The 15,939-nt window shown below is 41.3% G+C and overlaps 1 protein-coding gene across 1 annotated transcript in view; it reads left to right on the forward strand.

Moving 5' to 3' along the window:
* Kcnh8 (potassium channel, voltage gated eag related subfamily H, member 8) overlaps positions 1–5,321 on the forward strand; it is a 404,007-nt gene extending 398,686 nt beyond the window's left edge. The window contains exon 16 of the mRNA XM_013022138.1: positions 4,617–5,321. Within this exon, the coding sequence (XP_012877592.1) occupies positions 4,617–5,321 (705 nt within the window). The remainder of the gene's footprint in view (positions 1–4,616) is intronic.
* Positions 5,322–15,939: the final 10,618 nt, after the last annotated feature.

Here is a 15,939-nt window from a genome sequence, read left to right on the forward strand (position 1 = left end):
AGATTTTTCAGTACCATTTGTAGAAGGCAGATTTCCTTCAGCCTGTTTTTGGTAAAAATTATAAAATATGATCAAAATAGAAGGTGATTAGGAAACAATATGTTTTCAAAATGGCAGTCATTTTACTCTCAGAAGAACCAAGTATGTTATGGTCTACGCATTACTCGGAGTCCAGGAAATACTGAGAGACATATTATTTTCTGCCCTGAAGGAACTTATGGCCTAATTGGACATTCATAGACTTATAGATTATAAAATGACCAGGTTTTAAACTACTACCACTGAGAGATTAAAAGAGAACAGCAGGTCAACAAGTACCAGAGTCCTGAGCAGTGACTCTCACTGTACCCAGACTGATGTAACATAGGCCAAAAGGTACCATTAAAATGAGACAGGCAGAGAGCACCGATAGCTCACACCTGTAAGCTACTCAGGAAGTTGAGATCTGAGGATTGAGGTTCAAAGCCAGCATGGACAAGAAAGTTCATGAGATTCTTATTTCCAATTAAGCACCAAAAAAGCCAAAACTGGAGCTGTGGTTAAAGCACGAGTTTTGAGCAGAAAAACTTAGGAACAGCTCCCAAGTCCTGAGTACAAGTCCCAGAACCAGCACAGAAAAAGAGACAGAGAGAAACAAAGACAGAGAGGGAGAGAGAAAGAGAGAGAGAGGGGGGGGATTGTGAAATACTCAGATATTGCGCTTTCTGAGTGGCAGAAACATTTAAAGGTTTTAAGTTGCTGTGATAAGTATAAAACCATTGATTTATTTAAATAGAAAAGGTTTTGTCTGCTTTTATTGCTCTATCTCTTTGCAATACTCTTGGTTTTTTGTTATATTTTAATGACAGGTCCCCTTCACTGGATGGTCTTGTTCACAAAGCAGCCCCCCAAGAATTTCTTTAAAGCAATACTGTGATTTGAAACTTCAAAAAGCAGATTCTTTGTTTTCTGCATTTAATTAAGAATAATGTCTTTCCTGTTTTAGAATAAGCTCTGTTATCAAGCGCAGCAGGAATCAGGACTTTACAAGCTCTTCCTGCCTTTCCTGTGGCAATCTGGTGTCACCTTCATTGTCACCCGGGTCTCCACCTTCAGGAGATGCTGTCTCTTTTGGGAACAACTGGCTTTGTTCTTGTAAAGAGAGAGCTCTTTCCTACTAGCAATAATTCCCTCATAGAACTTGAATAAGGAAAGGGAGTGTCTCCAGAGAGACAATGACAGAAATCTCCCTTAATATCAATTGATTGCTACACTCTAGAGCTAAAGAAAGCTCGGCTTCCTTGAGTGCTTGACTGCTTTTCGTTTCAGATAGGCTAGTAATTTGTTTTCTGGAAATGTTAATGCTAGTTTACATTCCGGGAGCCAGTCAAGACCCTGGATTTCCCAAGTTCATTACCTCTACGATTGAGGTTGGATACAAGTTAGATGTCAAAAACATAGCCTTGAAAAAGTGTTTCAAACGAAAGTAGGAACATGTTTGTCATCTATGGTTTTGATTTTGGTTTTGTTTTCTTTACATCACTTACGATGAAGAAAATTTACTGTGTTTAATCTGTCTCCGATTATTTTTAGAGAGGACACAATTCATATGTTTGATATGGCACTGACATTGCAGAAACCTTTGCCTAGGAATTTACCTTTTGGTGTCATTGTGTGCTGCACGTATTCTGGCCACATTAGCAAAACTCTTGCCAGCTCTCCTTTAAGTGCCTCCTACCACAGGTCACCATCTAACCACCAATAACAAATAAGAACTAAATTGATCATTGAATTCTGACAGAAGGCTGTCATTTGTGTGATAAGTGACCTGAGAAATGCTTTATGTCTGGGTTTGGGTATCCCGTGTCAGAGGACAGGAGATAATAACATAACACTACCTGTGATAAGATTGTGGATTCATTTAATGGAGTAAGTGGACCTCAAAGTACATCGTATGAAAATTTTACTCAGATATTTATTGAATGACATAGTGGTTAGTGTCCCTAAAGTTCAAACTTGTCTTTCAAAGACCGTTCTTCAATCTTCCATAAAAGGGCAATTAAGAACAATTTTAGTGGGAGGTAAGCTAATCTAGCTGTGGTAAGTTTGATATGAAAATTAACTTCGACCAGGCCACAGATAACACAGTTCATATGTCCCTTCAATCATCTCATTTAGTGATAGAATTCTCTTCTGAGACTTTGAAATTTTGAAATGGAACCTGCTGTAACCAGAAATTTAGGACAGCTAAGTTGGCCTCAGTCCTTACATCTGGCAAAAAAAAAAAAAGGCATTCTCTTTGCTTGTTTCTGGCAAGATATGCACAGAAGTCAAGGTGATAGGAAAGCTCATTAAAGAAGAAAAATGACAGAGAAAGAGGACATGTAACATAGATGTGCCACAGGAGGACAGAACTTAAGCCAATCTCAGCCATCTTGTGCATCTTCAAGGCTACTGAATGGCCTTGGGTTAAAGAAGGAGAAGTAGAGTCCTTGAAGACAGCCTTCTGATTGGTGCCCTTCCTTTCTGTGTTCTAGAAGATGATGACACCAAAAATTGACTATCTCATCCTTATTTCCTCATTCTTTTGTGTTTTTACTTCCACATGTTTTTGCAGTTCCCTGGACCCATTTCATGATCAAGCAGGTTTTGTTTTATCAGCTTATTCAGCCTTCTGCAAGTTTTCCTACTAACCAAAAGCAGTACTGACTGAAGTATTGTGCTGAGGAATGGATAAAACTAACCAACTATAGTGAACCTTTTAGAGTATCTTCCTCAGAAATTCCGGCTCACATAAGTGTGAATTAGAGAGGCATCTTGTCTTTCAAAATTTTCAATCTACTGAAGAGTCTGGACAAGTGTTGGGTCAGATTCCTTCACTTTGATGCCTATAGCAGACCAGAAACCATTTTGGCCTGGCAATTTCCAAGCAGGTGTTACCAGTTGGTTGCCTGAACTATAGAAAACCCTCCCTGGCCTTCTTTAAATGCTTGACTTTAAGCAGTGCAACCTCCTGGTGGGCCTGCCAGGGAGAATTAGCTTCATAATGCACTCACAGGAAGTAATCTGAATTAACTTACTACATGAATTAGGAATGTGTATGTAAATGTTGAAGAATGTCTACCCAAAACAGCAATCTTGGTTTTGGCCTCATTGAAGATGAAATTCCCCCCTTCTTTGGTCCAGATGATCATTAGCTAAAGCATCCAGCTGCTTCTATTCAAGTTCTGTGGTTTATGATAGTAAACTTAAATCAAAGAAAGCAAGATCTTACAACAATATGTCTTAGTTCTGTAAAGCTAACTGCAAGCACATGTGTGCTTCCTGTTTGCTGAAATCTAAGTTTTTCTCCTTTTGAGAAGCAACTACTTCAGAAAAGGAGGTTCTGAGTTAAATTCCATGGGGATGGTAACCGATGAGTTTATTCGAAAAAAATACCTCCTCTGAGGAATTTTATTATTGGTTTTAAGTGTAAATTGAACAAATGAAGGTTTAAGTATTTAGGAGCTATGTCTACTTTGAGGACATGATAAAGAAAGCTAAAAATCTCCCCTAGAAAATCTGTCGGAGCGCATACACACCCTTTGAGTTGTAATTTCGTGGGTCTCCGAATTCCTTGCTTAGATCTCAGGGGTCCTGGGTACCCACAGTGATTATCTCTATACAAGCACTGCCAGCCTGTTTCTTTCTCTTGAATGTATTTTATAGATTTCTCTTTTCCCCCAAACTCTCTAGTAAATCCTATGTGAGTTCTTACTTACCAGCTCTATCACCACAGAAGGAAAAATTCCTTCTATCTCTGGACTCCATGATAGCATGACTCTCAGATGTGAAACAGCAAGACAGCGGGCTACCATCTACTTAGGGCTCACTCTGGGCATGTGGCCCTGCATGCCATGTGCTTCGTATTCCATTCACCTTGTGGTGAAGCACATGTAGCTTCCTGTGCACTGTTTTGCATCCCATTCACTCTGAGGAAGCCAAAGACACCAGTGGTGCTTAAGAGATGATAAACATGGCTAATTCTCTCCAATAAGTCCAGAAATACACTAATTAAGATCTATAGCTTGCATATGACTCTCTAGGCTCCTTCAGAATGACCATGGCTTTAGAGCTGGATGTATATTCACCTACATGACCCATCCACTCACTCATTGCCTGGGCTTGGTTGCATTTGGAATGGAAGCAGACCCTCCAGGCCTTCTTTCTGTGTGTGTGTGTGTATGTGTGTGTGTGTGTGTCTGTGTGTATGTGTGTGTGTGTGATGCTTCAGAACTGGGACTTGAACTCAGAGCCAGGACATACTCCCATAGCTTTTACACTCAAAGTTGGCCCTCTTTCACTTCCTGTACGCTGGCCCTCTACCACTCAAGCCACAGCTCCACTTCCTGTATTTTGCTGGTTAATTGGATATAAGCATCTCATGGCCTTTTCTGCCTGGGGTGCTTTTAAACCACAATCCTCACATCTCAGCCTTCTGGGCAATGAAGATACAGGCGTGAGCCAGCAATGCCCAGCCAGGCCTTCCTATTAAAACAGCTCATCTCCCAGCTCCACTGCTCCAAAATCTGAACATACTGTGAATTTCTCATAATCACCTTTTGCTTTTGTTTTGTGTTGTTTTGTTTTCCACACAGGTAACAACTCTGACACAGGAGGTCTCCCAATTGGGTCGAGACATGAGGAATGTGATGCAACTTCTGGAAAACGTCCTATCACCTCAGCAATCCACACAGTTCTGCTCCCTGCATTCTACATCTGTGTGCCCCTCCCAAGAGAGCTTACAGACCAGAATAAGTTGGAGCACACACCAACCTTGCCTCCACTTGCAGACAGGTGGGGCTGCTTACACTCAAGCACAACTTTGTCGAGGTAATGTGGCTCCCGACATCTGGAATGTGAATCCTTCCTTTGTCGGGGGTAGCCCTCCACGAACTGAAGCTCATGAGCCTAGCCCTGTGGGGAGTGAACTTCTTCATTCTCCAAACCTTGATTATTCACCTTCCCACTACCAGGTTGTCCAAGAAGGTCATCTGCAATTTTTAAGGTGCATCTCCCCGCATTCAGATATGACCCTGACGCCTTTGCAGTCCATTTCAGCCACTCTCTCATCCTCTCTCTGTTCTTCTTCTGAAACGTCCTTGCACCTGGTTCTCCCAAGCAGATCAGAGGAGGGCAGCTTCAGTCATGGACCTGTAACTTCTTTCAGTCTGGAAAACTTGCCGGGTTCTTGGGATCAAGAAGGCATGGCATCCGTCTCCAGCAAACCCTTGGAGAACTTTCCCCTGGAAGTTGTCACAAGCACAGCAGAAACCACAGACAACAAAGCCATAGATGTATGATACCACCCCCTGCCACGCAGCTGCCAATGCCACAACCACCTCTGCATGACAGCTTTAGTTTGCCTTTTTATCTCGGGGAGGGGAGCATGACAACTAGTCCAATTGGAAATCCTGCAGAAGAGAGCCATGAGGAGGGAACCAACAAAAGGCAAGAGCCGCCTCCATACTGCAGCAAACAATTTCTAGATCCTAGAAGCATCATGCAAACATCTCTTATCTGTATAGGTATCAACTTACTAGTCTGTTTGACAGACTTTGGTAAAAAAAAAAAAAAAAATCCAAAAACCCTGAAGGTCTGAGCAGCTAGAACTCCCAGACAAAGAACCTGTGGATTAGTTTTGTCCTAGGTGGCTTTTGTGAACTGAAGCAAAGGTCTTTCCTGAGTGCCTATTTGTCATTCCTGAACAATATCCATAGCACTATTGGCCTCAGGACCGCACAACTCCTGCTGATCTATTTTTCTTTTAGTGAAGGCCAGGGGACAATTACCTCTGCATGTCATCTAGACAATCAGTCAAAATAGAGCTGGTGGCCAGTGGTTAGCTATTCACACGTTATTTGCCATGTAAATGAAAATGTCTTTATTTATCAAAAGAAGAATATTTTTATATCCTTGGTATGAGATATGTATTTAAACTATTTAAACTATTTATAAAGAAATGGATGTTTTCTTTTCCTTTTGGTATAAAATAATAAGCTTGCTGTTTTAACAAGAAATGCACTACGGTTATGTATAGTAGATCAGAAAAATATTTATTATTAAGAAGATGTAGTTTCAAAAGGAATCCCCCTTTTATCTGCATGCAGTTGCAGTTTGCAAAAGAAAAAAATATGTATCTTCACATTCCCAGATTACAAAAGCAAAATGAGGTTATATTTTATTAATGAAATAAAAATATGTACTAAATGACAATGCACAGGTTTTGCAGTGGAGAGAGTGTGCTTAACCACCGCTGACTCACATTCACAACCTGAATTACAGCAGCCCCCCCGCCATTTTAGCATGAATGTCTCCCCTCTGTACCTTATTCTGTGAGTCAGAAACCCACAATTAGTCTGTGGCCTATGCGATCACCATCTCCACTGTGACATGGGAGACTCCAAATGAAGAAGTCAATTGCCAATTTGTTTTTCTTTGAGGAGAAGCTGCAGACCAGCAATCACTTCCAAATGGAGCCAGGATTTCAGAGCTGTGACTGCCCCAGAAGTGACCCTGGGTCCGCCCCTGACCTTTGGCTTTAAAGCTTCCCACAAAGCTGTAAGTTATGTAGAGCAGTTATTATTCCCATGTGGCAGAAAGTCACAGTTTCCACAGCCAAACTGCTGACCTAGGCTAGATCCCAGAATCCTCCCTACATTTCCTATCCATCAACCTGCACCATTTGGATGCAGAGTTAGGCAATCCTTTAAAGGCCTTCACTTAAGGTATACTTTAAATGTTTAAGAATATTTAGGGCCAGAACATTCCAGATATTCCTAGAAGACATATTGAGCTCACCTTCTGGAGTCCTTCTGTTCTGTCTTGCCACAAAGAAGGGGAAAAAAAAGATTCTGAGGATTGCACCATTAAAAATATCTAAACAAACTCGAGTGTTTGATGTTGTGTGAGTCATGTGCTTTGAACCTAGCTAGAGCAGCAGGAAAAAAATGAAAGTTTCTTAGACGAAGCAGATGAGGCAGGTCACAAAACTCAAGGTCATTTACTCCTACAACTCCACAATTCAGGCTCTCCTTAAGGAACACGGATGCAAAATACATTCTAGATTTCAAATGTCCACTTGTATGGGTTCATGTTCCGCTTTCCCTTATCCTGCCTATGTAATCATTTTAAGTACTGCTCATGAAGAAATTATTGGGGTTTCCTTATGAATACCGCAAAGCTCACTAGCACTATTATTGCAAGTGCTGACAATAATCACAGACATTCTATTCTTTGAGTTCTATGTCCTAACAGTTATCTAGGAGTTGGAGCATGGTGTGCTGTCTCACATAAACAGTGAAGGCAGTTACTTGTCCTTATTATTATCCTGTCTTACACATACATAATTGGAACACAGATTTTTCTTTTCTTTTTTTAACTTTCTCAGTCACATTATTTTAAATAACAAACCCAGTACCCCAATGGTCACTTTGTCAGTTTGGGTACTTTTCCTTGGAAAAAATCATCTCTAAATCTATTGCTGATGCCTCTGTGTGTGTGTGTGTGTGTGTGTGTGTGTTCCAGTACTAGGGCTTAAACTTAGGGCTCATGTGCTGTCACTGTGCTTTTTCACTCAAGGCTGATGCTCTAACACCTGAGCCACAGCTCTATTTCTGTTTCTTTTGCTAGCTAATTGGAGAAAAGCGTTTCACACACGTTCCTCTCTGGGCTAACTTTGAGCTGAGCTCCTCAGATCACAGCCTCCTGAATAGCTAGGATTACAGGTGTGAGCCACCAATACCAGGCTTCCTGTTGCCCTTTAAAATATTGTTAGTAATTAATTTCTTTTCAAGTCAATGAATAAAATAGTTCTTTGGGTTTTTGTTGATATTGTTCTCCAAAAATCAGAACAAATGGGATGAATTAGGTTTGGGGAAGCCCCAGTGAGATGGCTGGAAACATACCCATGTTCTTTTACCCAGTCACCTTTCTCTTTTCTCCTAATATATAACATTAGCACAACTAAGAAGCAGCCCCCTGAATGGCCTGGAAACACAGCAGGACAAGGATGAGCCAGAAGCTGGGAGAAGGAGGGGTTCTCACTGCTTGCTGGCACAAAGATGTCAACCTCACCACATCCCTTCCAGGCCTTTGGTCCCATTGTCTCACTCCTATCCAAGGCAGTTCGGTCTGTGAGAGTTTTGTTTTATTTTGGTTATGTGTGGTGTGGACATTTGAGGTTTTCCTCCTTGGTGTTTCATTTTCCAAGCATTGCTGTTCTGCAGCCAGCCAGGCTCCTGCGTGCTCACTGACCCACCCCCTACGGAGAGATGGAACAGAGGCAGTTATTTTCTTGATGGACACATTTCTTTAAAAATAATATTGAGCTGGACCCTGGTAGCTACTCAGGAGGCTGAGGTCTGAGGATCATGGTTCAAAGCCCAACTGTAAAGTCCAAGAGACTGTTATCTCCAACCAACCATGCAAAAGCTGGAAGTGTGGCTGTGGCTCAAGTGATATAGTGCCAGCCTTGAGTGAAAACCCTATGGGACATCAAAAGAGACAATGTCCAGGCCCTGAGTTCAAGTCCCAGTACCAGCGCTAAGTAGCTAAGTAAGTAGCTAGATATGTGTGAGAGAGAGATAATAGATAATATTGGGAACTAATATCTTCTGTATAGTTCTAATTCAAAGAAGTAGGCAGATAGATTAGAAGAAACTTCATATTAACCCAGTGGAAATGCATATTGGTGCCAGTAGCTCAAGCCTATAATCCTAGCTATGCAGGAGGCTGAGACCTGAAAAACTTATGAAGTTTGAAGACAGCCTAGGCAGAAAAGTCCCCAAGACTCCATCTCCAATTAACTACAAAAATGCTGGGCTGGAAGCATGGCTCATGTGGTAGAGTGCCATCTGTAAGCAAGAGAGCCAAGTGAGAATGAGGCCCTGAATATAATTCCCAGTACTTGCACATGAGTACTCACACACACACACACACACACAAACTGATCTTATAGTTTATCTCTAATAGATAATTTGCCTTCTCAGAGACTGTGGCCATTTGACAGCAACAGTGTTTTCCAGAATATCCCTAGGCTGCATGTGAGGTAAATTGTGAACATCCATATGAGAATAACACAGTATATGATTAAAATGCAGAAAATCTGGCTTCAAGCTAGCTCCTTTGGGTGAGGTCTCAGGAATCTACCATTTCATAAACTTATTCAGTTACATACATTAAGAATTTAAAAGTAGCTGGGCACTGGTGCTCAGGCCTGTAATATTAGCTATTCAGGAGGCTGAGATCTAAGGATTGCAGTTCAAAGCCAGCCCAAACAGGAAAGTCCCTGAAACTCTTAACCCCAATTAACTACCAGAAAACAGGAAGTGGCACTGTGGCTCATGTGATAGAGTGTTTGCCTTGAGCTGAAGAGCTGAGGGACAGCACCCAGGCCCAGAGTTCAAGCCCTATGACTGATAATAAAAAAAGAAGAAGAAGAATTTAAAAATAGTAGTCTATACTCATTGATCTACATACATTAATAATTTTAAATTCATGGTCTATACTCTGTACAAACACAAGTCTAAGTTCTAGGTAATTTATATCTAAGTGGATTCATATCTATATTCTATTTAAGATCCCTGATTATATGATTGTACCATTGAGAGGCTTGGCTAGCTCAATATATTTCTAGACAATCTTATTAAAATAGAGATTTTGGTCTCTGATCCTTCAGATATGGCTGGATCTCATATGATTTGAATTGGGATGTTCCGGAGAACAAACCAGAAACACTGTGGTGAGCAGTGTAGTCATCCATCAGCCCATTGTCTCATTGGTTTATTAGGACTGGCTTCTATTGTAAAGCAGACTCACTAGAATAAAGCTCATTGAAAAGACAAAATTCTGTGTTAGAATTTCTGCACAGTTGCTAACACCAATGATTATTTCATGGAATGGATCAACCACGCATTTCTCTACAACACCTTGGACAACACGCCTTGTGAATTTAGTTAAAATCAGTTGAGTACCTCATGTCGCATAGATCAACTCCTGCTTTGGTATAGGTCTTTGTGTTCTTCTTTAATCTAGATTTCCTACAAGCAGACAACAAAGATGTATTTTGATCTTGTAAACAGATTGTTTCTCCCATTGGGAAAGGAATTACATTTGACTGTAAAACAAGATAACTAGTCAGAAAGAGGAGAGCACCCTCAGCTCTGTGGCTGGGCCTTTCGCAGAGGGCAATTGTTAATGCTGATATGGTTTTACTGTAACACTAAAGATTGTGTGTGTGTGTGTGTGTGTGTGTGTGTGTGTGTGTGTGTGTGTGTGTTTGTACCAGACCTTGAATATCAGGACCACCCACTCACTCAACTTGTGTGCTCACAGCTGGCACTTTACCATTTGAGCCATGCCTCCAGACCAGTTTTTCACTGGTAAATTGGAGACCAAGTCTTACAGACATGTATGCCCAGGCTGGTTTTGAACCTCCCAAATTTCCAGACCTCATTTTCTAAAATTGAGCCAGCAGTGTCCTGCTCCAAGTAGTCCTTGCCACGGCTCTTCCTTCTCATGAAGTATGTAGTCTATTTTGCTCAATCATTGTTCTAAGATGCTGCTTTTACTGAGACAGTTTTCCCTCCGTTCACTCTCAAGACCCAGCACCTACAGTACTGTATTGAAGGCTGTTACAAAAAGACAGCCTTTGCCTTCTTTCATTTGATGCAAAGGCATTGCTCCAAAACATATACAGTATCTAGAAACAAACAGGAGTTGTTGTTTTTACTTTTATTGTCAAGGTGATGTACAGAGGGGTTACAGTTAACAAACAGGAATTTTGAAGAGACACCAAGGAACATCTGTGTCCATTTTTCCTTCCTCCATGACCTCAGGAAGGTTATATAACTTTTAAGTTTCACATTCTTCATCTAAAGTTGAAGATTAAAATATATGTAATTTGCAGAGTCTCTGTGAGATTTAATGCAATAATTTATGTGAAAGCACACTGCCTGACCTACAATGAAGGCTAAGCAAATGTCAGTTCATCTCCCCTGGCCTTCCACCTCCTGTTCTCTTTCTTCCTCCCCTCCCTCACACCCCTTCCTCCCTTCCTCTTGGTCCCTTCGTTCCTTGTACCCAGCCTCCTCTCCCCTAGCTCCTCTCTAGCTCTCCCATTCCTCTGTTCTCTTCCCTTCCATGTCATCTGCCCTCCTTCCCACTCCAGCTCTCTCTACCTTCCTCTTTCCTCTACCCTCAAGAGTCCTAAGCTATGGTCAGTAAACTTGACCTCTTCTGTGTATAAGTTAGAATCCAGTTTTCATACCATCACCCCAGAGTCTATAATATCAACAACAGAGTTAAATTTCACCTTGAAAAGTAAGGTGTAGGCCAGGTACAGAAAGCTGCCATCTGTAATCTTAACCACTCCATCCTAACTACTCCTCAATCTGAGGATCAAGGTTGAAAGCCAGACAGAACAGGAAAATCCATGAGACACTCCACTTAACCATCAAGAAAACAAAAATGGAGCTGTGGTACAAATGGTAGAATGTGACCCTACAACCCTTGAATGAAAACTAAGAAAGACTGCCCAGGCCCTGAGTTCAAGCCCCAGTACCAGCACACACACACACACACACACACACACACACACACGCGCGCGCGCGCGAAAAAAATATACCATTTTCCTCCCCGCCTTCTTAGCCCCAATTCACATGCCTTCTGATTTTTTTCTGAATTTTTACTACTTTCTAAAACGTCTTACAATTACAGAAAGACCTGACATTTATTCATTAACATGCAGACAGTCCATAAACAAGTGCCATTATTTTCTTTTTTGCTCATACATTTTTACTATGGAAGTTTACTGCTGCTTCAGAAATCATGTGCAGATAGATGCCACACCCCTTCCCATCTCACAACCTCCCCCCCCACACACACACAACACTCAAACTAAAGCCTCAGAATTTTCTTGGTAGTAAGTGGTCTTACCCCTTGCTCATAGCTCCTCGGGCTAGAAGCAGAGCTGATCCACTTCACACAGATGACTTCAAAGCTTCCTCTGGTGTCCCATGTGGAGAATTGGTCCCTCCAGAGGGAATAAGCTAAATGTCACTCCCTGCAGTTACTGGTCTGAAAGAACAGGGGCTGTGTCTTTCAACAAGAGCCTGGAATAAAGAGCTGGTAAAAAGATGTGAAGACAGCTCAGCAAGGCAGAAACCTGTACCTGCACATACCTGTTATTTCAGGGAATAAAAAAAGCTGTATAATCTAGCAGAAGACAGCTAGTTGGGCAAAATTCTGGCTTAAGGGGAAACTTTTCCTTCTCAGACATTTTGCTTCCAACTTAGGTTCTGCCCCTGTGGGAATAGGAACCAAGGGTTTGGATAGAAATTGATAGTGAAGCTAAACTTCTGGGGTTTTTTTGTTTATTTGTTTAGCTTTTTTCTTATCATTAATAAAAATACAACATGCATATGTGATATGTTTGAATCTAACAAAAAATAAAATAGGAGAAAGTGAGACTTAAAAGTGTGCCTGTTATTTTCATTTTGATAGTTTTAAAAAATCATGTCTTAAAGGGATGATTTTTATTCCCTCTAAGGTGAAAAGTACCCTATCCTTTTGGCAATCCTGTTTCCAGAAAACAGATGGACAGACATAGACATATATCAGTGCTAAGACCCTGAACACCAGTTTCTGTCTTTATTCTTCACTGTGGTTTATTTATCCTGAAGGGTTAGGCTAAATGTTGTTTAGGAAGGGTTCGAACCCAGGAAGTTTCAAAGGGGTGCAGCCATGCGGTCAATGCTCCATTTGTCCTTGAGGCCCCTTGTGAAGGTTGGCAATGATGTCTCAGAAACTCCAGCTTGAAATACGGTTTCCTGAAAGTTGCCATGGTAACCTGTTGCCCAAAATGATTCATGAGAGCTACTCTCACACTAACCAGACTGACTGTAGAAGCAAATCAAAGAGCCATCTCTGCCTCTTTAATACGCAAAAGACATCTGGATTACTTAGTATCTTTGGTTAAGTTACAGAAAAGAGATGGGGAGAATAGCATTCCTGACTTATCTCTCAGGAGCTTCACCTGCAAGTTTTTGAAAAATGCAAACTATTGCCAGATGCCAGTGGCTCACACCTATCATCCTAGCTACTCAGGAAGCTAAGATCAGAGGATCAAGGTTCAAAGCCATCCAGGAAGGGAAAGTCTATGAGACTTATATATCCAATTAGCCACCAAAAAGCCAGAAATAGAGCAGAACAGCTCAAAGATAGTACCCAGGCCCTGAGTTCAGGGATCAGCACAAAAAATAAAGTGCATAATATTGCACCCCATCCCAGAACAAATGAACCAGATTTATAAGATTCCCAGGTATATATTTACATGATTCGGTCTTAGAAACATCAGCACAGCTATCGGATTTAACTCCACCTATCCATTAAAATCATCTGTGAGATGTCTAAAACACAAACTCCTAGATCTCCAGTTTCCTGATTTAGTTGGTCTGGGTCAGACTAGTAATATTTTTAAACTTCCCTGATTGCTCCAGGACACATCCAGAGGTCTAAGAGCACTGCTCTAGAGCAGTAATGCTCAAAAGGCGGGTCCCCTTGGCCAACGGCGATCGCAGGAATTCGTTAGATGCGGATTCCACCCAGGCAGCTAGAACAGAAATCTGAGGGAGTCGTTTGTGCCCATTCTGTGGCCAGCTGCAATTTGGCATCCACTGCGTTAGCGTATATGACGAAACAACAGTGTGGCTGACAAAGGTCTTAAACAGGGAGGGAGGATGGTACATGCAATAGTTAGGTATATCCTGTTTTCACTACCAACTTTTCCTGTGGATTTGTCTCTCTGTTTCAAATATCTCTCTCCTAAACTTACCTGTATTAGTGAATGTAACACTTTCTAATCAGAACAAGCTCCTACATTGTTATATTTCCTGTTTCTACAGCTGATCTCAGGGAGATCCCCGTGGACAATATTGTTTCAACACAGAACCATCCACAAGCCAAAAGAACAGCATGATGATAGCCTGACCACATTCATTGAAAGAAAATAAGGAATAAGCCATAATCTGACCGGAGAAAGGTATAACCTACTAACAATAAAATATCAGACCTATCAAAACTATGTCTTGCCGGACATCTATAGCTCATGCCTGTATTCCTAGCTACTCAGAGGCTGAGCTCTAAGGATCAAGGTTTGAAGCTAACCCAGGCAGTAATTCCATAAGACTCTTATCTCTAATTAACCACCAAAAAGCCAGAAGTAGAGGTGTGGCTCAAGTGGAAGAACACCAGCCTAAGGGAAAATGCCCAGGCCCTGAGTTCAAGCCCCTGTACCAATACATACACACAGCATACATGCACACACATATGCACACATATACACATCACATCATATCACAAATAATAATAATAAAATTTTTAAATGTAAGAAAACAAAAAAAAACCTTTGTCTTATTTTAACCCAGTCTGAGCCCTGCTATTACAATCCTTTACAGAATTTACTTTTAAAAATTAATTTTGCTTTTCTTTGTCTTTTGGGGTTTTGTTGCTGTCTTTTGGGTTTTTGTTTTTGCTTTTATTTTGTGCCGGGTCTGAGATTTGAACTCACTCAGGAGCTACCACCTTTGCTTAATTTTTTCACTGTAAGTTGGCATTCTACCACTTAAACTACAACTTCACTTTGGGCTTTTCTTCTGATTAATTGGAGATAAGAGTTTCAAGGATTTGTTTGCTTGGGCTGGCTTCAAACCTTAATCCTCAGACCTCAACATCCTGAATAAGTAGAATTATCGGTGTGAGTCACTGGCATCTGGCTTAATTGCATTTTTGCATGTGAAGTAAATATAGTGATTTTATATTTAGATTCAGCTAATAGGTCTACTCCGCTAATAGGTCAGCTAATAGAAAATATCTTTATATATAAGCATGTTTACTCAAGCAAATTGAAAGAGTGAGCCTGGAGCTAAGACGAAGTGTAGGTCCTAATTCCCCTGACCTATTCAGATTCTTCTTTCTTCCATCACTGGGACTAGATTATCTTCATTTGAGTTCCCCTAGATGCAAATCTTAAAATAAGCATTTTAGTGTTAAAATCGTTCATTTGAAAGCTGACTTCAGGAAGTGCTGGCTGGGGAATAGAAAGGGGACAGGAAGGAGGAGGAAGCGGGTGGAGGGATACATCTTCTGTGCTACTAAGGAGCTTTGTAAAGCATTATAGAACTGTCACTACACAGGCCCAAAATTAGAAACATATATGAAAGCATATGCAGGACAGGATTATATTCATACATATATATACACACACACACACACACACACACACACATATATACACGCAAATGCACACACATTGCCTCAAAGATAATATGCATGGGGGAGGATTCCAATGATGTAACCCATTCCCATAGGAGGATAGCATTCCCCAATGCAGATACAGAGGCCAGCCTGAGCAGAGCCCACGGGGTTTGCATGAGACCGCGTGAGCACAGTGCACATGGCAGGGAATGCCGTGTGTTCAAAAGACAGAAACCACACGAATACTTAAAGAATTGGTCCCAAAGGAAAGATGAGAGAGAATGTTGGATATCCTGTAGTGGAGGAAGAGTCCCCGACAAAGGAACAAATTTAGAAGGCGAACCCTCCAGACATAGATCCAGACTGTTGGAAAGGGTACCGAGACTCTCCTGTGAGAGATTTGCTCCTCCTCGTTGCACTGAGGCTGGAGGCTCAGGAAACCCAGGTCTGACAAACAGCACACTCCTATTGACTTGCAGAGACCCCAAGGTTGGTATGAGAAACGCCAACGTGCCCTCCAGCAACACAGAAACTAGGAAAAAGGTTCGACTTCTGGGGTGCCTCTCCACTTCCCTCTACTGGCAAATGGGAAATATTACAAGCAAGGGTGCAATTTCTAGGGGTTGGTTGTTTTGTTTTTAATTTAATTTTATTGTCAAGGTGACG

The sequence above is a fragment of the Dipodomys ordii genome, unplaced genomic scaffold, assembly GCF_000151885.1.
Source record: "Dipodomys ordii isolate 6190 unplaced genomic scaffold, Dord_2.0 Scaffold60, whole genome shotgun sequence".
In the NCBI taxonomy this organism is placed as follows: domain Eukaryota; kingdom Metazoa; phylum Chordata; class Mammalia; order Rodentia; family Heteromyidae; genus Dipodomys; species Dipodomys ordii.